This window comes from Mus caroli, unplaced genomic scaffold, assembly GCF_978045245.1.
Source record: "Mus caroli unplaced genomic scaffold, Mus_caroli_1 scaffold_8, whole genome shotgun sequence".
NCBI lineage: Eukaryota > Metazoa > Chordata > Mammalia > Rodentia > Muridae > Mus > Mus caroli.
The window spans coordinates 33,339,534-33,364,306 of NW_028227263.1; the positions used below are offsets into that span (position 1 = coordinate 33,339,534).

General features: G+C 43.5%; 1 protein-coding gene and 1 non-coding gene across 2 annotated transcripts in view; both read left to right on the forward strand.

Annotated features, from left to right (window-relative positions):
- LOC147002874 (uncharacterized) overlaps positions 1 to 24,773 on the forward strand; it is a 76,385-nt gene that overhangs the window by 47,185 nt on the left and 4,427 nt on the right. The window contains exons 3-4 of the mRNA XM_085842439.1: positions 13,246 to 13,284; positions 18,124 to 18,198. Coding sequence (XP_085698565.1) covers positions 13,246 to 13,284; positions 18,124 to 18,198 — 114 coding nt within the window. The remainder of the gene's footprint in view (positions 1 to 13,245; positions 13,285 to 18,123; positions 18,199 to 24,773) is intronic.
- LOC115031648 (small nucleolar RNA SNORA17) lies at positions 13,686 to 13,815 on the forward strand. Its single transcript, XR_003837317.1, has one exon. It is a non-coding gene; the product is annotated as a small nucleolar RNA SNORA17 (small nucleolar RNA).

Here is a 24,773-nt window from a genome sequence, read left to right on the forward strand (position 1 = left end):
AGCAGATAATGACACCTACCATTCATCGGACACTTAGCCATGCCCAACGCTGCACTGTTTTATAGACATTATTTCATTTAATCTTCACAACCGCCCAGAAGGCTGCTGTTCTCATTTTATTAACTAGGAGCCTAGACCTCAGAGAGGCTGAAGGACGAGCTGGAGCTCATAAATGGTAGGTACATGGAGGATGAAGATTTATGTTAACCATCACTATCAATCTACTGATGCTAAAAACATGTTTTTGGGTTTTTTTTTGTTTTTTTGTTTTTTTTTTTTTTTGAGACAGGGTCTTTAACTCAGACTGGCCTTGAACTCAACACATAGCCAAGGATGGTTTTGAATTCCTGATCCTCCTGTCTCACCTCCTAGATATTGGGATTGCAGGCATGTGCTGTCAAACCTGTTCATGAGGTGCTGGGGTTTATCACAGGGTCTTGTGCATGCGGGGATGTAGTCACTATAACAACTGGGCTATATTTTCAGCTCCATTTCCCACATTTTTATAGTTTTTCTTTTGTAATGTGTGTGTACGTGTGTGTATGTATGTATGTATGTATGCATGTATGTCTGTATTCATGTATGTATGTGAATGGCATCTGTGCACACAAGCCACAATGTACATGTGAAGGCCAGAGAAAAAATCCTCCATGTTGATTCTCTCCTTCCACGCTGGGATGGAACTCAGGTCATCAGGTTTGTTGTTGACTTGTGTCATTGCCATCTGAGCCATCTTGCTGGCTCTCTCTCCTGATTTCTAGCCTACAGAAAAGAAGGAATGAGAAGATGCAGGCTGAGACTAACGGAAAGCCTGGAGAGAATGAGCAAGAGCTAAGCGATGTACCGATCAGGGTTGGGGCAGCCCTGCATGGAGTGTTTCAATCCCTGAGCTGCCAAGAGGGTCCTTGGGAGAAGTTGGGCCCAAACTGGGAAGTCTGGCAGGTTATATCTGGTAGTGTTTCAGCTTACAAGAGCTGATTGCTAGGTTTTCTGGAATTCTGTTAGCTGGTTATGATAATATATAGTTGTTATTAAAAATGCAAGATTATGGGGCTAGCAAGATGGCTTAGTGAGTGAAAGCCAATGCTGGACAAACCTGGTAAACTGAGAGCAAGTCCTAGAACCGAATCCTGAAAGTTGTCCTCTGACCTCCACACGTGTACCATGATGTGTGCACACTTGTACACTCACGTGTCATACACATACAGAACAAATAAACATAATTTAAGTTTGTTAAGCAAGACTTGGTGTCTCTTACCTATAATCCTATCACCTGGGAGTCTGAGGTCTTTAGGCTCTCTAGGCATCCTAGGCTGCCAAGTGATTTCTAGGACTATCTGGGCTACAGAATGAGAGAGGCCCTGCTTCCAAACAAACATCCCCCCCAATAAGAAATAAAGCTTATTAACTGTGGTGGTTTGAATAAAAGTGGCCCCTATAGACTCATGTGTTTGAATAGTCATAGGGAATGACACTATTAGGAGGTGTGGCCTTGTTGGAGGAGGTGTGTTATTAGAGGCAGGCTTTGAGGTCCAAGAAGTCAGGATCAATCTCCCTCTGCTGTCTGTGGATCAAGATGTAGAATTCTCAACTCCTTCTCCATCACCATGTCTACCTGCATGCTACCATGCTTCCCAATATCATGGAAACTCTTTTGTTTGTTTTTGAGATCGGGTCTTACGCTATAGTTCAGGCTAGCCCAGAACTCACTATATAATCCAAGCCAACCTTGAACTTGAGACAACTTTCCTGCTTCAGCCTCCTGAGTGCTGAGTTTACTGGCATGAGCCACTGTGCCCAGCTTTGAGAGCTGGATTTTAATGATTGGTCAGCATGCCACTGTTTTAGATCACAGGCAAAGAGCAAAGTTCACAAAGATGTGTCCAAAGTCAAAGGGCAAAGGACAAAGGACAGTGCAGATTAAAATATCAGTGGTGGCCCAGTGAGGTGGGTGTTTTCTGAGAGAAACAAACAAACCCCACAACCAGAGTTTGATCTTCAGAAATCACGTAGTAGGAGAGAACAGATACTTACACGTTGTCCCCTCGAACATACACACACAAAATAAATAAAGCTAACAAACAAACAATCAAAAGAACAGTGTGGGTCCTGAACAACTGGAGCTGGGGCTATCCCAAAAGCTACTTCTAGGTGGGCTGCCTTGTCTGACCTCAGTGGGAGAGGAAGCTCCTAGCCTCGCAGAGACTTGAAGTGTCAGGGCTGTGTGATACCCAGGGGGACCCACCATCTGCTCAAAGGAGAAGAGGAGAAGGGGGATGGAGGAAAGATTGTGAGAGGGGGTGAGTGAGAGGGGGGCAGTGAGCAGGATGTAAAGTGAATAAGTAAAAAATTAAATTAAAAAAAAACCCCAAAACCCAAGAGTGGAGCAAGTTGTGGTCCACAATCCTAATATTTTTCAGGTAGAGGTAGGAAAACCCAAAATCTCAAGGCTAGCATGGGCTACATGGCAAAGTTGTAAGCTAAATAGTGACTTCTAACCAGGGCATCTGAGTTGTGAGGAGCTGTCTGGAAAATGGAAATTAAGACAAACCAAACAAAATCCCCAGTAACCTGCGCTTACTCCAGACTGACACTTGGAAAAGCTATCCTTGGGGGACTGGAGGATGGGCTTTTTCTATTTCACACACAGAAAACTTGATATAGTTGTTGTGTGGTTAAAAAAGAAAATAAAAAGGAATGAGTTAGGGAGACAATAGTTGGTACAGTGCCTGCTGAGTGAGTACAAGGACCTGAGTTCGAGCCCCCAAACCCATGCTTATTTTATTTATGAGTACACTGTAGTTGTCTTCAGACACACCAGAAGAGGGCATTGGATTCCAATACAGATGGTTATGAGCCACCATGTGGTTGCTGGGAATTGAACTCAGGACCTCTGGAAGAGCAGTCAGTGCTCTTAACTGCTGAGCCATCTATCTCTCCAGCCCCATCCAAACCCATGTTAAAACGGAGATCCTCCTGTCCTGCACCTGTAAGCCTCATGTTGGGGTAGCAGAGACAGGAGGATCTCTGGGGTTGGCTACCCCAAATTGCTAGGACCTTGATTAGGATTGCCTTGATATCTCATGGAAGATATCAATGGGAAAATATCTCATTGTTATATTGATCCTCTCTCATCATTATGTGATTTGCACTTCCACTTTGGACTCCTGATTAATGTCTCTTGATAATGTTGGCTAGTTTTGTGGGTGATGGACAATTGACTTCATATTCAGCAGCAAGGATCATGTCTTCTGTTAAGCTTTAGTCTTGGTCATCTCATAAATGTACAAGAGTTATGGTTTAGGTTCAAAGCCAAACATCAGGAAGAGCCAGATGGGGATCAGCAGGTTTCCTTATCTCCTGGCATTCTAGGGCGAGAAAAATGGATGCCCTCTTTTAGATTCCACTATCAACAGACACCTGGGACAACCATGAAACACTAACATCTTAGGGGAGAGACAAGATCGCAGAACCAGCAAGAATGAGTACAAAGCAACGTGAGGCAGGAAAACACTGGACAGGATGCTGAGACAGCTTCACCACAATGGATGCTGTCTAATGGCTGGCTACAGAAACATAACCACTTGCTCAGCAGGTGGGCCATTCAGCCACACTTGAGCCCTGTAGAGAGGCCACACAACCCTAGGTCAGTGGGTGGGTGGGTGGGTGGGTGGATAAGAGAACTGGTATCTCTGTCTCCTCTTGCTTATTAGTCAATGTCCGCTCCACTGGAATCCACTCTCACTTCTGGCTGGGGCTATCAGACTTCCCAGCAACCATGGGCAGTGATTGCTTCACCCCATGGAAGGACATTTCTGCTGGGTGTGGAGATTGTGGGAGGGCCAATGTGGCTGGTGAACCTAGAGCAGCAACATCTCTTGGCTGAGGTAGTGAGTGAGGCAGACCAAATGATCACTTCCAGGGGAGAGATGAGGTTGGGAGAACTTGAGGAGGACATGATAGGTCAGTTACCTAGGCTACCAACAGTACTCACCTGATGGAGTTGTGACAACTAAATACATTGCTTGTATTAAATCCTAGATTAAGTAAGATGCTAAAAAGGTACCCCAGTGGAGCAAGCTCTCAAGTACTGTTAGCTGGAAAGCAATTCAATTTATAATTCCCTTGCCCCACCCCCCGGCACTACTCTTTGTGAAATGCTTAGAAAAGTCCTCCCCATTCAGCTATTATAAAAATAGAGTCCATCTGGATCTTATTTTTGCTGTAAGAAATGAGGTCAGAAGCCGGCTTTATGTTTTCCCACATGACTTGACACCCGTCCAAGCACCACGTATGCAATAGTTTATATTTCTCCATTTTCTTTGAAGTTTGATTTATAACAGAACAGGTTTGTGTCTTCATTTGCTAATTTATTAGCTTTTGTGTTCCATGGGGGGATATGTGAGTTCTACTGTACTGGGTCGGGATCGTGGCATTATGACAGTCAAGTGTTGCTGGTCATTTCCATCTTTGTTTTTCTCTGCATGTTTTTTTTTCCTCTACAGAGGAGTTTCCTGCTTAATTTTATATTTATAATTTTAGATAAAGTTGAGCTTCCATTTATCTATCTATCTATCTATCTATCTATCTATCTATCTATCTATCTATCTATCTAATGTATATGAGCACACTGTAGCTGTCTTTAGACACACCAGAAGAGGGCATCAGATCCCATTACAGATGGTTGTGAGCCACCATGTGGTTGCTGGGAATTGAACTCAATCTGTGTTCAGAAGAGCAGTCAGTGCTCCTAACCACTCTGAGCCATTTCTCCAGCGCCAAGTTTTCTTTTCTTTAAACCTCTTCTCCTAAATAAGAGATGTCGATGGGGAAGATAAAGAGAGAGAAATACTCCATGTTTTCTATCACATGGGGAATCTAGATTTTGATGTAAAAAAAAATCTACATTAAATATTTTATGCAGCTAGATGTGATAGTATACACCTTTAATCCCAGCATTTGGGAAGCATAAACAGACAGACTGCTGTGACCTCCAGGCTAGCCTGGTCTACAGAGCAAGTGCCACGGCCATATAGTGAGACTCAAAGAAATTTTATTTAATCGTCATTCACTGAGTCCATCTCACGCTGCTTACATGAGTTGCACGTGGGGCCATCTGCTGGAGCAGGGCATCCTCTCAGGGACTGCGTCTCTCCTGCAGCAGCTCCTTAGAGAGGGTGGGGCTTTAGGAACTGGGAGTTTGGCTGGTTTGATCTTGTGCAGGTCTTGTGTGAGCAGTTATAGTTGCTGAGAGTGTGTGCGTGCAATTGCACTGTCATATTTGGCAAGTAGAGTTTTGCTAAAGTCATTGATCTCCTCCTTCTGGTTCTTATAATTTATATGTGAAAGATTATGATGTAGATGTTCCCTTAGAGCACTCAGAAGTCTCTTATTTGTGGGGTCTGTATTAATTGCCATCTGCTGAAGGAAAAGGCTTCTCTGAGAAGGTTGAGGGTGCATTAATATAGAGTATAAAAAAAGAAGACAAGACAGAGTTTGTTACTATGCCCACTTAGCAGGATAGCAGTTCTAGTTTCTTCCCTGGAGCATATGACTTAGCCAGACACAGGTTTCATCTTATGGAGTGGGCTGAGCCACTATTGTACCAGCGGGCGCATCTCACCAGTCCAGTTGCTATTGTAGCTTGCCAGGTTCATAGCTGTTACCTGGCAAGGCTGTTGTCGTTTTTTTACGCTGGTAGTATGCATGGAACCTTCTAGCATCATGAGAGTTAGCCAGCAGTGATGGAACTTCCAGGTTAGCACCAGAGTGAGTAAAATCTAAATTTAATATGAGCATGTTTGTGTGATACGAAGGCAGAGGGGTATGTTTAGGGGAGAGAATACAAGGGAAGGCAGGGGATGATATGAGCAAAGTACAGTGGTGTACGTGTTTGAAAATGTTACAATGAAACCTATTATCAGTAAAAATGAATAACATCAAATTTAAAATGATTCTTCTAAATATACTATGTTATTTAATTATGAACCATAGAACTTATGAGTTAAACTGTTAGGCTGGTGAAGTAGACCCAACTGCTGAAAGCTGTACTCTGCTTTCCACACACATACTTCTGCATACACACACACACACACACACACACACACACAAACACACACGCATACACAAACACACACGCATACACACACACACACATCTCCCCACTCCCCACACATTCACATAACCACACCCCCACACCCTTCCCCATATCCACCATATCCATACTCTTTCCCACCCTACCCCTTACCCCCAACACATATCCATACCCCCACACTTCTCACACACATCCACACATCTATGCATTCACATCTTCCACATTCACACACTCACACACCCACACACCCTCTTCCCCACACACATTCAAACCCTCACACCCTCCATCTCACCCCTACATACACCCCCCCACTCCTCACACCTACTCCCCCACTCCCCACATCTATACCCCACCTCACATTCACCCCTCACCCCCCCACTCCCCACATACACACTCACACCCCAAACACCCCCACCCCCACATTCACACCCCATACTCCCACACATACACATAATTAAAAACAATAATTCAAGGCTTGGTATTAATAGAATTTTAAAATTTCCCACAAGTACCAGGCGTTTCTTGTTATATTATTGTTAGATAACTTATGACTTCCTATAGTTGTCTTAATTTTACTTGACCATTGTTAACACATCACCTATTACTTTTTTGTTGCTGTTTTGGAGACAGGGTCTTACTATGCATCCTTGGATGGCCTAGAACTCACTATGTAGGTCAGACTGGCTTTGAACTCATAGAAATCTACCTGCTTCTGCCACCTGAAAGCTAGGATTGAAATTGTAAGCCACTGCCTGTCTAGGAATCTATTACTTTTTATTTGTAATAACTTTACAGTTCCATTGGATTGCCTTATACCCATTTTAAGGATGTAGTTCAGTGACTTTTAGCAGTGTGATTCAGTTGGTGTAGTTATCACAGCAAATTTGTCTTAGGGGATGTTTCTTCTCCTGGAAGACCTTTCATGCCTGTTCACCCTTAGTCTCTGTCCCTTTCCTCATCTCAGGCCAACACCTGCCTCAAAAAAAAGAAAAAAATCAGCTTCCTTGGTCATAAGGTGATGACACACATCTTTGATCCCAGCACTCTGGAGGCAGAGGCAGAGACAGACTGATTTCTATGGGTTTGAAGCCAGCCTGATCTACACAGACCCAGTTACAGGACAGCCAGGGCTACACAGAGAAATCCTTTATTCCTTCCCTTCCCCCCAAATCAGCTTCCAGTTTATGGGAAAAGGCTACATCTCAGATTCTTGTTGATTCTACTATATTTTATATGGTATATGTTAATTTTCTCTGCGGCAGGTTATCAGATGTTTAATCCCATCATTGTAATTGCTTTTTAAAAAAGATTTATTTATTTATTTATTATATATAAGTATATTGAATTGTAGCTGTCTTCAGACACACCAGAAGAGGGCATCCAATTTCATTACAGATGGTTGTGAGCCACCATGTGGTTGCTAGGATTTGAACTCAGGACCTCTGGAAGAGCAGTTAGTGCTCTTAACCTCTGAGCCATCTCTCTAGCCTCATGTTGTAATTGTTAATTCACCATTGATCTTTTGTCAGAATCCAGTGCAGCCTGTGTTGAAGACTAGGTAATTTTGTTTTCCTATCTGCATGATTACAGTAATTTTTCAGCTACATGGGATCCCTGCATATAAAACTCCATCAAGAGGAGGTCATATCATACATGCAATACCACTTTCAGACTCTGGGTCTCTTTGATGTTCCCAGATCACACATGGAATCTGAATTTAGAGTCTTAAGTCTGTAGAAGATGCTGTGCCAGAGGTCAAATTATCAGGAGAGAGTTTTACTTCTTTGTAGCCCAGAGCCCACATTTGCTCGGAAGGCTCCAAGCTTCCCGTGGCTATCTCAGCACAACTCCCAGCTCTACGGGGAGGTTTTCCTGACATCTTATGTCCTGCACAGCTATAGAAACCCTAGATCAGAGCTTCTCAACCTATGGGTTGCAATCCCTTTGTGGGTCTAAGGACTCTTTCACAAGGGGTCCAATATCAGATGTCCTGCATACCAGATATTTACATCACGATTAATAATAGTAGCAAAACTACAGTTAGGAAGTAGCAATGGAAATAATTTTATGGTCAGGTGTCACCACAACATGAGGAACTTTATTAAGGGTTGCAGTGTTAAGAATATGGAGAACCAGTGCTCTAGATTATTGAATTTTGCATTTCTTCCTGTTCTCTATGAATTTCAAAATCAGTTTATATATATGCACATATGTTTGTTATTGTTGTTGTTGTGCTTTCTAAGATGTGGCCATATCTCACTATTTCCTGTAGGATTACATACTTTGCATGTAAGTCTAGCCTTTAATGGCTGAGCCATCTCTCGCCATCTCTCCAGCCCGATTACATACTTATTTAAAAATATATTTGTCTTAAATATATGTGTATATATGTACATGTGATCTTTTATGCAGAAAGGAAACAATATTCATACATAAAGAAAGGATGAGACTAGCTGGATGATTTTATATATAGTTTTAAAAATCTATATGACATAGCATAGAAAGATAAGTTTATGTGCTTTAAAGTGTGACTGGGGGTCCCAAGCAGGCAGAGAGCTGACTGAATTGGTACTTTCTACCTCAGCTGCCCATGTTCCCTCCGTCAGGTGTATAAAATACACAGTCTTTTATTTGTTTACTGTTTGGACAGGGTCTTGGGAGGCTCAGGCAGGCCTAGCACTTGGTAAATAGCTGAAGATGCCCTGAGCTGATGATCCTGCATCCGTCTCCCAGGTGCTGGGATCACAAGGTAACCCTACACCCTTAGCACGGTTCTGTTTGCTTTTTATTGATTTCTAGTCCAGTACTTACTGATTTGGATCAATCATGTCACAGTATATACATATCTGTGTCATGGGCAAACACAGTCTAACAAGGGGTGTTCGTGGTGAGGTTGATCCGGATGTTATCATCTGTGCTGACTGGGGTGGGAATTGCCTGGAGACCGTTATATAAGGATTTTACTTCTGCTAGAAGGTACAATCTCTCAGGGCTTCCAGAGTTTAGAAGCCCTATCTATTAAGGCTATTAAAGCCCTATTTAGCTTCCCACCATATCTTTTTTTTTTAAGATTTATTTATTTATTATATGTGAGTACACTGTAGCTGTCTTCAGACACTCCAGAAGAGGGAGTCAGATCTCGTTACAGATGGTTGTGAGCCACCATGTGGTTGCTGGGATTTGAACTCCGAACCTTCGGAAGAGCAGTCGGGTGCTCTTACCCACTGAGCCATCTCACCAGCCCCCATATCTTGTTTAAATGACATGTAAAGGTACTCCAAGTGGGACTGCTCACCTGGGGCCATGAACGTCCCCGTGCAGGTGTATGGAATCTGTAGGAAGAAATGTCATCTCCTAAATGGCCTTAACAAAAGAAGAAAAGCAAATTGCTGATATAGACTTAAAAAAAATTGAAGTTCAACCTTCTTAGCCATCTGGGAAATGCAAATTATGATTGTTTTGAGGTTCTATCTCACCTCAGGCAGAATGACTAGCATCAAGGAAACACTGACAGAGAGATCTCCGTGAGCCAGCCTGGTCTATATAGGGAGTTTCAGGACAGCCAGGGCTATAAAGTGAGACTTGTGTCAAAAAAAGAGAGAGAGAGAAAGAAAGAAAGAAAGAAAGAAAGAAAGAAAGAAAGAAAGAAAGAAAGAAAGGAAGGAAGGAAGGGAGGGAGGGAGGGAGGGAGAAAGAGAGAAAGAGAGAAAGAGAGAAAGAGAGAAAGAGAGAAAGAGAGAAAGAGAGAAAGAGAGAAAGAGAGAAAGAGAGAGAGAGAGAGAGAGAGAGAGAGAGAGAAAGAGAGAAAGAAAGAAAGAAAGAAAGAAAGAAAGAAAGAAAGAAAGAAAGAAAGAAAGAAAGAAAGAAAGAAAGGGAGGAAGAAAGGAAGAAAGAAAAACAAAACAAAAATCATGCTACAAAGGCAGGTGGACCCAGGAGAATTTAACCTGGCACAGTCATTATAGATGTCAGTGTGTAGATTTCCCAAAAAGCTAAAAATAGAGAAGCACCATATGATCCAGCGAAACCTCTCCCGGGGATAGATCTGAAGCATTCTCTGTCAACAGGTCACAGCGATGCTTGCACATCTGTGTCACAATAGCCAAAATCAAACCAACCTAGATGTCCACCAACAGACGAGTGAATAAAGAGACTCCGATACCAGTTCTGGAGAGATGGGTGGATGGCTCAGTTAAGAGTGCTTGTTCTGGCTGCAAAGGACCCAGGTTCAGTTCCCTGCACCACATGATGGCTCATAACCACTTATAAGTCCAGTTCCAGGGGAGCCCATGCCCTCTCATGGTATATATACACACAGGCAGGCAAACATGTGTAATAAATCTAAAAAAGAAAACATGGTACATGCACAGAATGGAATTTTATGTAGCCATAAAGAAAATGAAATCGTGACATTTGTAGTCAAATGGATGCAACTGGAGATTATTAGGCTAAATGAAATAAGCCTGACTGCAGAAAGATAAATACCACATGTTTCCCCTTATGTGCAGAACCTTAAATTAAAATTGGGGTGTGTGTGCATGTGCCAGTGTGTGTGTGTGTGTGTGTGTGTGTGTGCATGTGCCAGTGTGTGTGTGTGTGTGCCAGTGTGTGTGTGTGTAGGCTATGAAGCCAGCACAAGAGGTAAGGAAGAGATTTTAAGGGAGGTGAGAGATAAGATATTGGAACACATATAAGAAGGCAGAAAGGGGACTATCTGGGGGAAAGAAGGAAACCAGCTGCGGGGGAGCAACGTGAGGAACGGGAAGCAGCTGACATCAAGATAGTGACATCTATGCTATCTATGTAAAGATACTATAATGAAACCCATCACTTTCTATGCTAATTTAAAAATTAATTAAAAAACAAAACCAAAAAATACCCCAAAACAACCTTTCCCCTTTGCTCCTCTTCACCAGTCCTGTATGTAAATTGTTTCTTAGTCCATATTCCCACCGTGGTGAGGTAACAAGGCTGGTCACAGAGCCAAAGCCTGCTCAGGGTGTGCAGTGGGTGGGCACTCGCTTTCCCAACCACTGAGTTGGAAATGCTCCAGGCCACGCTCCTACAGAACTTGACTCTTCTTCCAGATGAGTGTGTCTCTGTTTCTACTGAGAGCTTTTAGCCGCGCTCTGAGGCTTGGCCTCACCAAACACAAGCACGGCGCAGCAGTGCAAACAGACAGAATCGCTGAAATACGGCTGTTTCCGGCGCCAGCTCTGTTCAGGATGCATCGTGAGGGATGGAAATCCCACAGTGTGAGAAAGATGTAAGGAAGCAGACACCGCGCTTCAGAAATCTGGCTGCCTTATGCGATAATGAACTTCTTCAGAGGGTACATTTGGTTTCACTGCTAAATATAATGGGAGATTGACAGCAGTTGCAAAACGGCCCACATCAAGTGTGTTTCCAATATTGAGAAACCATCCGAGAGGAATGATACTTGCGGTCACTGCAAATATGCATGAAGATAAGCATGCAGTTTCTCTTTCTCTTTCCCCGTTTCTCTCTCTGAGTCTGTGTCCTCGGCCCCCCTCCCGCACACCTCCTTCGCCCTCCCACTCCCTCTACTTCTCCCTCATCTTTCTCCCTCCCCCTCTCTGAGGGGAGGGAGGATCTCAGGTAACTTGGGTTGGTCTGAAACTCACTATGTAGGTGAGGATAACCAGGAACTGCTGATCCTCCTGCCTCCCCTCCTCCTTCATGCTGGGATTACTGTCATTAAACACAAGGTTCAGTTTATACAGTACTGGGGAATTGAACCTAGAGCCTTGTATTTGTTAAGGAAATGGTCTATCAGCTGAACCACATTCCAGCCTACAGTTGTCTCTTGATGTTAATGTCTCTCAGCATCGTTCCTGGGTGGCTGTCCAATTCTTTCATCCGGGGAAGGAGAGGGATGACCCCTGACCCCTACTATCAGATACAGAAGACTCCATGGCTTGGGTGGCAGCAAGTCTGGCTGGGACTCAGCAATTTTTTTTTTAGATAGTATCTTTGGCTTTGCATTCCCCATGGTCTCTGCTGCATGGAAGTGACCCTAAGCAAATGTGGAGGCATTGATGTGACTGGGTTCTTACCAACTTTAATGGTGGAGCAGATTTGGCTTTAGTGTGCCAACCCTGCTTCTGAGCTTATTCTATAATGAAACGCCACAACCACATGAATGGTTCCACATTCAAAGACATTTTTTTTGTGTGTACATGTGACTTTTAGACACAGTTTGGATCTATACAACAACTTCTTTTGAAGACAGATATTTATTTTATGTGCATGTGTGTGTGTGTGTGTGTGTGTGCATGCATGTGTGCTGGGTGTATGTAGGAGCCCACAGAGGTCAGGAAAAGCATAAGTTCCTCTAGGTCTGGAGTTAGGCAGTTATGAACCTCCACATGGATGCTGGGAATTGGACCCAGGTTCTCTACAAGAGTAGCCAATACATTTCACCATGGAGCCATCCCCCAGCCTTTAGAACTGCAGGACAAGGAGAATGAGAGAGGGAGCCCTTCACCACAGGCTGCAGTCAGTAGAAAGTAAACAGCATGGCACTGACCAGGGAGCGTCTCTTACAGCAGTAACCCCAGCGCACCGACATTCTATGCATCCTTGACTTCTTACAAGTCTGTTGGGGCTGGGAGAACGACCAAGATGAGCTTGAGTTTTTAGATATGTATTTTTATTATTTTAAGTGTGTGTGTCTGTGTGTGTGTTGGTAATGTGTCTATGCGTTGGTATGTGCACATAAGTGCAAGTGCCTGTAGCAGCCAGAGGCTTCAGAACCCTTGAATCTGGAGTTACCCAGTGTGGGTATAAGAACCAAAGGACAGCTGAGCCATCTTCCAGCCCATAAGACATTTTATATTGAAGGGCATTATCCTTCTGCTCTCAAATAAGTTGGAAACATTTTTCTTATTTTTCATTATCTTCTGTTATTTTGACAACTTGATAAATTAAATTTGACTTCAGCTATAATAGGTTTTTTTTTTTTTGCCTCAAGTATTTATTTATTCAGTTTCCCAGAAGTCAAACTTACCATATTTATTTGTGGGTTTTAGATCTTTTAAAATTAAAAGTCTTCTTCATTTTAAGGTCATAAAGAAATTTCTCTATGCTTTTCTCTGCTTCTTTTTTATTATTTTGTTCTATATTTCCAGATCCAGTCTTCTAGAATCCTTCCTGAGATACAATATGAGGTATGGTAACTCTAACTGTAACTTATCCTCATTAGTCACATATTCCATATTCATAAGTTTACATTTTTGCATGTGCCTTCCGTGTGGTGTGCGTGCATGCTTACATGTTTGCCTATGTGTGTATGCGAGTGTGAGTACACACACGCATATTTATCTGTGTCTGCTTAAGCCCAAGACTGATACTGAGAGTCTTCCTTGATCATTAGCAGAGTGGGGTGCTCACCTTTAATCCCAGCACCTGGGAGGCAGAGGCAATTGGATCTTTGTGAGTTCAAGGCCAGCCTGGTGTACAGCTGGAGTTCTAGGACAGCCAGGGCTACACAGAGAAATCATATCTTGAAGAACCAAAATAAATAAATAATAAATGCACAAGCAAACAAATAAGTAAATAAAATTTGTCACCTGCCCCTAGAGCCACTGCAGGTGTGGCTTCTTGTCATATGTGCATCAGTAGGTGGCAGAGAGAAGAGGTTATGTCTCTATGTCAGTGTTCTGACCTATGAACATCTGAATGATCAGTAGTCTAATAATATTCGCTGAAAAAAGCAAGCCTGAGATGACCACCAGTCCAGTAACAGGCAGGAACCTAACAGGTTCCCAGGATGGGGAACAAGCTGGAGATTGGAGAATTGAGGAACCCTGCCTGGGATTGTAGGCTTAGAGTTTTCAGGGTTTTTTGTTTGTTTGTTTTTGTTTTTGTTTTTCTAAATCTGGATGTCTTTTTGTCACTAAAGGCTCTGTCTTATTCTGTACCACACGTAAGTCAGGGAGTTTCTGCACCAAAATGACGATGCTTCACTCCTGAGGTTTTATCAGAAACTTCACTGCTAAACTGGACTGGCGTTGAAGCTCAATGGTTAGAGTGCTTACTTAGCATGTATGAAACCCTGGATTGATTTCTGGCACTGTGTGAACCAGCGTGAGGTTGTTCACCTGTAATCCCAACATTCGGGAGGTCAAAGCAGGAGGACCAGATGTTCAAGAGGATTCTTAGCTACGTAGCTAATTGAAGGCCTTTTACATTTTATTTATTTATTTATTTATTTATTTATGTATTTATTTATCGTTTTTCTTTTTTGAGGCAGTGTCTTTCTATATAGCCCTGGTTGTCCTGGAACTTACTCTGTAGGCCAGGCTGACTTTAAACTCACAGAGATCTACCTGCCTCTGCCTCCTGAGTGCTGAGATTCAAAGGCATGCCGCACTATGCTCAGAATGGCGTTAAAAAAGAATCTCTTAAGTTAGTTCCTTCTACATTTAAGTTTCTTTCAATATTTTTGTTTAGTCATCCATATGAACCTCAGAATCACATTGCCTAGCTCTGAAAAGCATACATGTGTATCTTTTAAAAATTTTTTTTTAATATTTTATTTGAAACAACACATAGGCAGTATACAACCCAAACTTCCTCCTTTAGCTGCCCCATACATGTGTATCTTATCTATACATTTATAATATCCATATATGGGTTTATTACATATTAATCCAAGGCAACATGCCTATTTGCTACTGACTCTTCTTGCCAGTGAATGTGGTCTGTCTTTCCTCTTAGGAGGACTTTCCATATTCCGCAGAAGGCAGAAGTTTTCTCTATGTATGCCTTGAAAATTCTTTTACATTTAGATTTTTTTTTTCGTTTTTTCGAGACAGGGTTTCTCTCTATAGCTCTGGCTGTCCTGGAACTCACTTTGTAGACAGGCTGGCCTCGAACTCAGAAATCCACCTGCCTCTGCCTCCCAAGTGCTGGGATTAAAGGCATGCGCCACCACCGCCTGGCTTTAGATTTATTTTTAAAAATTATTTTAAAATAATTTGTGCATGGGTGTGCCTGTGCTGCCCATGAGTGCAGGTACCCACAGAGTTCAGAGGAAGGCAGATCCCTTGGGGCTGGAGTCCCAGGCAGTTTCCATGTGCCTGACATGGGTGCTGGGAACTGCGGTTTTGGGTCGTCTCTAACAGCGGCAAGTTCTCCTGACAATGGAGCTGTCTCTCCAGCCTGGAAATCCCTTTATTGATACAGCAATTCCTTCAGTGAGCATTATTTCTGGAGATAATCAGCTCGTGGGAGTCTGCAGCGCTGTGTGGAGAATGAATGGGTGGGGGAGGGAAGGGGAGCGGCATGTTCTGAGCCTGGTTTAGGTCAAGAGTGTTTTCACGGGAGCAAGCCAGTTTTTACATGGAGTAGAGAAAACCGCGTGAGGAGATTAATGAGAATGCAGGAAAGGCTAAAGACTCAGTTGTTTCATTTCTTCCAGCAATCCCTTCCAATGGTTCCTTTTCAGAAAGTGTGAAGTAATTCTGCAACCATTAATTCCGCTCACCCCTTGACATCCTTGTAAGGTGATGGATCATCATCATCCCCATGTTACAAATGAGGAAACTGAGGCAGACAGGGGCTTGGGGTTGTACAACTGGTTTGTTGTGGGGCTGGTGGAGGGCACTGTGTACACACACTCCCCATATAGACACAGATGCTACATAGAAATAAAAAATAAAATGAATCTCAAATAGAAACCAGTCACAATGGTTAATGAAAACAAGATTAAAAAAACAAAACAAATGCGGGGCAGTGGTGGCGCACGCCTTTAATCCCAGCACTTGGGAGGCAGAGGCAGGTGGATTTCTGAGTTTGAGGTCGGCCTGGTCTACAAAATGAGTTCCAGGACAGCCAGGGCTACACAGAGAAACTCTGTCTTGAAAAACAAAACAAAAACAAAACCCCCAAACAACAACAAAAAAGACACCCCCCAAAACAAAAAACAAACAAGCAAACAAAAAAACCCCACAAAACAAAACAAAACAAAAAAACCCCAAAACTCCTGACAGTGTGGTTCTTCCCTTTGGAGAACTAAGGAGAGAGGTCACTGTCCAGCCCAGCCTTCTTTTATTGAGTTTCTATTACATTCTCATCTGGAAGAACACAGGGACATTGTAAGCTCCTACTCAGGCCTTGATTTAAGCAAGGACAGAGACGGGGCTGGTGCTCTGGGTCAAAGACACTCCACACATTTTTCCAGGGCCTTGGGTCATTTGCAGTGAGCCCCATAACTCCCACACATTTGCTTCTTAATGTCCCAAGGCTCTCCCTGCTGCAAGGTTCCCATAGGAATGTGGCCGCCTGCCAGGCGACCTCATGTGCATACCATTCTTCTGGGAGTCAGGGGAGGCCACAAGGAGGCCAAGAGGAGGCCAAGTTGGCTGGCTGCTTAACTGTTTGGGCCCTAGCTCTGTGTAGTACTTTCCTGACAACTGAAGGTAAAACACAGGAGAGATATTTATGCATTCATAGAACCATCTGGAAAACAACTGTTTTTAAGGGTGGCCCAATGGAAACCACATTCCCTGGTTTGTTATGAAACTGTCCTCCACCCGAAAGGCATTTTTAAGTCATGAGGCTTTGAGAGGTGTGACTAAAGCAGTGTGACTTTTTTTTTAAGTGAACACACCAGAATATAGCCATCTAAATGACAACTGCTCCCATCCAACAATCGAATCAACCACTGGGTTGTTGGCTCACTCCAAAACACTGGAGCGCCCATCCCATCCCTGAGGAAATTTGCTTTGCATTCATTGGATCATTTTCTGTTTATCATTTGTGCAACATGTATGAGGTACTTCCTGTGTACTGAGCACTCTGCTGAACTCTGCAGACAGAAGACTGAGGAGTGGGAAATCCCATGAGGGTTTGTATCCTTCATCCAGCATCTATTAGACACCTCCTGTGAGCCAAGCACTCTGATAGAACCTGGGAACAGAACAGTTATCACTGTGGATCTGGGAGGTACCTATTGGAGAGCCCACGTTCTTGTGTCCCACAGTACTCTAGTTTTCTGTCTGGTCTGTGATAGAACACTCTAACCAAAACAAATTTAGAAAAGAAAAGGGTTACAATTTGGCCTACACTTCCAGGTGCATCATTGAGGGATGTCAGGGCAGAAGCTCAGGGCAGGAACCATGGGGCATGCTGCTTGTTAGCTGGCTCACAGATAGGCCTATACTTCAGCTAGCGTTCTTATACAGTCCAGCCCAACGAATGGTGCTGCCCATAGTGGGCTGGGCTGGTCCACATCAATTAACAATGAAGTTAATTTCCACAGGCCAATCTGATCAATGCAATTCCTCAGTTGAGACTTCCTTCTCAGGTGACTCTAGGCTGTGTCAAACTGGTAGTCAAAGTTAACTAGGAGACATGGCAATCTGTGTAACTATGAAAACATCATTAGAAATAGAAACAGGGCGGTTTATCATGAAAAGGGAAAGACTCTCAAGGATGGTTGTGGTCTAGTGAGCTGCCGGAAAAGCTCCCAATGTACATTGACCTAGTGCCTCCTTTCTCACACTTGTATAGCATGCTCCATTGCCCAGGTGGGAAAGGGTTACATTCTTTCTCTGCCACCAGCTTCTTTCACAGTCTCAAGACTGCTCTCCAGTCCCTACCCTCTTGCCACACACGGAAGAACAAGTTTTACTGAGGATCCTGGATAACTAACCTGGCCTGGGTGTGATCCAGTGTTGTGGGGGCTGGGTTGTATCAGGCAACTTTCCTAGACACTTCTGAGTCGCAGGGTTGCTTTGAAGGAAATAAAATCAGACAATACATATATGAGTAGCCTTAACCCAGAGGTCAGCAAAGGGGGCTGCTCCAGGAGAACGCTTGTGATGGTTTCAGCTGTGCAGCCAGTGCCACCATCTGTCTTTGCTGGACCAAATTCTGAATGTACTTGCTGAAAAAAACCTATGATTTTAGAGTGCATATAAATGATGTCCAGTACTGGATTGAAAGTACTAAAAATCATATGATGAAAATAAACTCTTTCCTTTTTTTTCTTCTGCTGCTAGTCCCCTCCTCCAGAGACAAGCAATGAAGCCAGGATCTAGATTTCTTCAAGATTGGTCTGTGCCAACATTGGCTGGGTATTGTTTTTCTTTTCTGTGATTTGTTGGTGGGTATAACTGATAGCATTGTGTATAATTTAGGTATACAATGTAGTGATTTGATACAAGTGTAAACTGTAAAGTAGTTACAACAATGAAGTAAATTACTATGTTATCATTTCATAGCATTACTATTATTTGGGTGTTGTATGTTGAAAATACATGTATATTTTTTAAAAAGATTTATTACTTTATTATTTGTTTATTTATTTATTTATTGGTTTTTTTGTTGTTGTTGTTTTGTTTTGAAACAAGGTTTCTCTGCATAGCCCTGATTGTCCTGGAACTCTTTGCTTTGTAGATCAAGTTGACCTTGAACTCAGAGATCTGCCTTGCCTCTGCCTGCTTTTTCAGTGCTGGAATTTAAAGGTGTGTGACACCAGGCCTGATTATTATTTTATTTTTTTGATCGTGTTGTCTGTGTGTGCATGTTAATGTATGTGCTCTCAGAGGCCAGAAAAGGGCATCAGATTCCTTAGAGCTAGTTGTGAGCTCCTTGATGTGGGTGCTGGGAACAGAACTTGGGTCTTCTGTAGGTGCAGTAAGTGCTCTAAGCTGTGGAGCCATCTCTCTGGCCCCCACTTACGATTTCTTTCTAGGCCTTTTAAATATGCAGTACAGTATTACTCACTATAGGTATCAAGCTGAGCACCAGACACCTAGAACATACTTCTTTATAAGTGAAAAGATATTGGCCTTTGACCAACACCTTCATTTCTGTGAGTGCCTGGCAACCGGGTAACTGCCATTCCGCTCTCTGTTTCTATGAACTTGACCTTTGTGCATATGTGAACTCATATTGATTTTTCTCTCTGTGTCTGGCTTATTTCATTTAGCATATTGTCCCCCAGTGTCTCCTACATTGTCACAAATGGTGGGATTTCTTTTTTTTTTTTTAAGATTTTTTTTTTTATTATATGTAAGTACACTGTAGCTGTCTTCAGACACTCCAGAAGAGGGAGTCAGATCTCATTACAGATGGTTGTGAGCCACCATGTGGTTGCTGGGATTTGAACTTCGGACCTTCGGAAGAGCAGTCGGGTGCTCTTACCCACTGAGCCTCTCACCAGCCCCGTCTTTTTTTTTATGACTAACATTATTCTACTTTTCTCTATGGTGTCTAGTACTACAATGGACACGCCTCTTGTTACATATATGTCCAGAAGTGGGGTTGTTGGATCATATGTAGTTCCAATTTTAATTTTAAAAATTAATTATGTGTCTGGGTGCCTATTTATCTGTATGTGAATCATGGGCATGCAATGTCTGCAGAAGCCAGAAGAGGAAATTACAGACAGTTGTGAACTGTTTGGTACATGGTGGGAACCAAACCCAGGTCCTCTGCAATGGCATTATGCACTCTTAGCTACTGAATCCTCTTTTCAGCGCCAACTTTTAATTTTTAAGGGACCTTTCATAGTGTTTTTACCTCAACACTCTCTATCTCATAGTTCCTCGCTCCTACCCTAACAAGTGTGAGGTCACAGCGGATCTCAGTGCTGATTAGCATTTCTCTGATTGACTGGATCCTTTCATGCACTACTTTCTTTTTTTTTTTTTTCTTTTTTTTTTAATTAGGTAATTTCCTCAATTACATTTCCAATGCTATCCAAAAAGTCCCCAATACACTCCCCCCCCCAGTCCCCTACCCACCCACCCCCACCCCTTGGCCCTGGCATTCCCCTGTACTGGGGCATATAAAGTTGGCAAGTCCACTGGGCCTCTCTTTCCAGTGATGGCCTACTAGGCCATCTTTTGATACAAATGCAGCTAGAGACAAGAGCTCTGGGGTACTGGTTAGTTCATAATAATGATCCACCTATGGGGTTGCAGTTCCCTTTAGCTCCTTGGGTACTTTCTCTAGCTCCTCCATTGGGGTCCCTGTGATCCATCCAATAGCTGACTGTGAGCATCCACTTCTGTGTTTGCTAGGCCCCGGCATTGTCTCACAAGAGACAGCTATATCTGGGTCCTTTCAGCAGAATCTTGCTAGTGTATGCAATGGTGTCCGAGTATTCTATCTTTATTTAGTGCATTTGTTGTTCTGATTATTATGTGTCGGAAGGAATTTCTTTTCTGGTCCAGTCTATTTGGAGTTCTGTAAGCTTCTTGTATGTTCATGGGCATCTCTTTCTTTAGGTTTGGGAAGTTTTCTTCTATAATTTTGTTGAATATATTTGCTGGTCCTTTGAGTTGAAAATCTTCATTCTCATCTACTCCTATTATCCGTAGGTTTGGTCTTCTCATTTTGTCCTGGATTTCCTGGATATTTTGAGTTAGGATCTTTTTGGATTTTGTATTTTCTTTGATTGTCGTGCCGATGTTCTCTATGGAGTCTTCTGCACCTGAGATTCTCTCTTTCATCTCTTGTATTCTGTTGCTGATGCTCGTATCTATGGTTCCAGATTTCTTTCCTAGTGTTTCTATCTCCAGTGTTGCCTCAATTTGGGTTTTCTTCATTGTTTCTACTTCCCTTTTTAGGTCTTGGATGGTTTTATTCAATTCCATCACCTGTTTGGTCTGGTTTTCCTGCAATTCTTTAAGGGATTTTTGTGCTTCCTCTTTAATGTCTTCTACCTGTTTAGCAGTGTTCTCCTGCAATTCTTTAAGGGATTTTTGTGCTTCCTCTTTAATGTCTTCTACCTGTTTAGCAGTGTTCTCCTGCAATTCTTTAAGGGATTTTTGTGCTTCCTCTTTAATGTCTTCTACCTGTTTACCAGTGTTCTTTTGTATTTCTTTAAGTGTGTTATTAAAGTCCTTCTTGATATCCTCTACCATCATCGTGAGATATGCTTTTAGAACCGGGTCTAGCTTTTCCGGTGTGTTGGGGTGCCCTGGACTGGGCGAAGTTGGAGTGCTGGGTTCTGATGATGGTGAGTGGTCTTGGTTTCTGTTAGTAAGATTCTTACGTTTACCTTTCGCCATCTGGTAATCTCTGGGATTAGTTGTTATTGTTGTCACTGTTTAAAGATTGGAGCAGACTCTGTGTTCCACTCACCAGAAGTCTTAAGATCCTGTGGCGGGTGTTGTGGGTAGCTGGCGAGTGTCAACAGACCCTACGCCCTAGCTACCCCGGTGCTGGTCTGACCGGAAGAGGCTTGTGGCCCTACTCAGGCCGGATTTCTGCCCCCCCAACCAAAGCAGTCTCAGGTCCTGCGTGATTGGACTGGAGCAGAAGCTGTGTTCCACTCACCGGAAGTCTCAAAATCCTGTGGCGGGTGTCGTGGGTAGCTGGCGGGTGTCAGCCGACCCTGTGCTCTAGCTACCCAGGTGCTGGTCAGACCCGAAGAGGCTTGTGGCCCTACTCAGGCCGGTTTTCTGCTTCCCTAACTAATGCAGTCTCAGGTCCCGCGAGCAATTGGATTGGAGCAGAAGCTGTGTTCCACTCACCAGAAGTCTTAAGATCCTGTGGCGGGTGTTGTGGGTAGCTGGCGAGTGTCAACAGACCCTGTGCCCTAGCTACCCCGGTGCTGGTCTGACCGGAAGAGGCTTGTCCATGCACTACTTTCAAATGCTACTCACAACTCTTCTTGGGGAAATATTGATTTTGACCTTTCAGTACTTTAGATTAGATTAGCTTGGTGTGATGCACATGCCTTTAATTTCAGCACTTGGAAGGCTGAGGCAAGTAGATCTTCACGAGTTTCAAGCCCCCCCCCCAATTTTGAGGCCAGCCAGAGCTACAGAGTAAGACCCTGTTTCAAAAACAAACACACCAAAACCAAACCAAACAAACCAAAATGAACCAAACCAGCAACAACATCAAAACCAAAAAACAAACGAAGTTCTGTTCATGATTTAGGAGCCTGAAAAATAGCCATTTTTGTGACTATCTTGGACTATTCCAATTTCCAGAAGGATGGCAAACCAAGGAAATGCAATGGGCTCTTTAAACCAGCACTGGTCACAACTCTGGAATGATAACTGCTTGGACGCAGGAGATGTGAATCTGATTGGGGGATGCTGGGTGTTTTCTCCAAATGCTCTACTACTCCATTGCAGGACTGCTCAGTCACCTCTGAATACTACTTGCTTCAAAGCTTATCATATAATAATATAAAAATGAGAACATTTGAGGGTTGTGAGATGGCTTGGTCAGGAACCAGAGTCCAACCCACAGAACCCATGTTTAAAGAAGAAAGGAAAGCCAGCTGTAGAGACTGGCTTGGTAGGGAAAGGTCCTTGCTGCCATGCCTGACACCCTGGGTTCTATCCATGGGAGAAAGAGAGAACAGACTCCTGCAAGTTGTCCTCTGACCTCCATTGCAGCTCAGGGGCATTCATGTGCCTCTCTCAACCCTACACACACACACACACACACACTCACACACACACATACACACACACATACACACACACACAGAGAGAGAGAGAGAGAGAGAGAGAGAGAGAGAGAGAGAGAGAGAGAGAGAGAGAGAGAGACACGTAAATGTATCAATAGATGGGTAAATAAACAAATGAAATGTTTATAAAGTCAGGCTCCATAGCATGCATCTGCAACAGTCTGGGGAGGTAGAGAGGGGCAGATCCTTGGGGCTCCCTGTCCATCTACTTTAGTCCAATTGTTGAGTTTCAGGCAAGGTGGGAAATCCTGTGTCAAGGAAAAGGTAGACAGCATTTGAGGACTAACATCTGAGCTTGTTCTCAAGTGTGTATACAGGTACAGACATACCCGCACACATGTGTGCTCACTTATTCGAGAGTGTGAGCATACACGAAGGCACAAAAGGCAACATTTTCAGCCAGGCATGGCTGTCTTGAAACCTCTCCAGGACATATAATTAATAGGCACATTTTTCTGCGGCTGGCATGAGGCATCAGGGCTGCAGAGAAGAATCCAGACAGCCGCTCTAGAAGCAGCTGCTAAGATCTGCACTCTAATTTGCTGCCACAGCTTGACACAGTGAGATGCATTAAAATGTGCCACATTGGTTAACATGGGTTCAAGTAGACAAAGACTGCCAATTTGGAAGGAGGGTAAGTGGCCTTTGGTGGCTCTCTTCGTGATGCCCAGACGGCATGCGGTGGAAAATTACAGTGTGCTTATATGGGCAGTTCTGGCACAATCCAAGCACAAATGAGACCCGAGGATTAGCTTTCCTGGATGAATAATTATTCCTGAATCATGAGACAGGCACCCGTGGAAAGAAAAGTGCTTGTCTTTCTAAGAAGTCTCCAAACACTGTCAAAGATTCATATCCTCACATGAGTTCCATGCAAATGAGAACCGGCCCTTAACATTGTTCTGAGCCAAAGAAAATTCTTGGTTGGGACTGAAAAAAAAAGTTAGATAAATAATTTCTTCTTGCCTCTCAGAAGGCCACAGCTATCGCTGCAATCCAGAGCTGGCCTCTAAGCAAGTCTGGCGGGTTTTGCTTGGACCAGCTGCTATGATGAACTTACAGTAATTCCAGGTTTTCCTCTACTCCAGACAGCCAAGAGCTATGAAGTAAGCTGGATGCATCCGGCTTACTTCATAGCTCTCTTCAGTACCTGCTGACTACTGACCATTCAGTTTTCTGACTTCTTTCTTTACTAAAACAGGACCATAGGGGAAATTCCTTCCAGGCAGCTGAGGAAGCTGGCAAAGGTTTATTTCAAGTTAATTAAGAAAGCTGTGCTAAGCACCAAGGGAGTCTGTTTAGTTGGGCTGTGTGACGTGACCACCACATCAAGGCTGAGCTGGACCTTTTCACTCCCTTTACCACAGACCTTCTGTATTTTACCATTATCACTAAGAGGTGGGGAAGATGAGGGAAACTGAGCCCAGAAAGACTGACTCCTTAGGATGAGCCCCTGGTAAACCAAAGTCTCAGAATTTGAACTTGGCTTTAGTCTGAAGAATGGGTCCTCTGCTTGTCTGCCCTATGCTATAAGATGGCCATAAGCAATGAAAGCCTCAAGTTAGAGCCCAAGGAGAGAGCTTGGGGTGAGAACTCCAAGCTGAGTGAAGGTGAGGAAACAGGCTAGCTGCTGGTAGAATGCTTGCCCAGCCTGCGTGAGGCTATATAAACTGTGTATGTCTGTGATCCTCCTACAAGGGGGCAAGGGCACCAGAAGTTTAAGAGGGCCCTTGGCTACACAGTGAGTAAGTCCCAGGTAGCCTGGACTACATGAGACTGTCTCTGAAAAGACAAGTGGGAGAACAGGGAGCTAGGCAGACAGGATATGTGGAAATGTGTGGAAACGCAGCAGAAGCTGGGTTTGTGTTGATCCTGGGCCCAACTTCTGAAGATCTTAGGAATCCCGGAGCCCAGTGGGAGATAGTTGGACAGATTTTCTGGAACTTTGAGCAATTTTTTTTCCTAAGGCAAACATTCAATATGAATAAACTCAAGTGCTTTTCCCCTAAGGCACACATTCAATATGAATAGACTCATGTGCTCCAGGGGTCTCAGGATCCTAGATATACCCCAGGACACTGAGATCTGAGGCGTAAAGACTTTAAAATGGGTTTGCTGTGAAGTATGGGGGACTCATTGTCCCCACCTCTTGATGGGCCGACAAGAAGGTACAGAAGGTATGCTCTCAGGGTAGAAAGGATTTTAAACCCA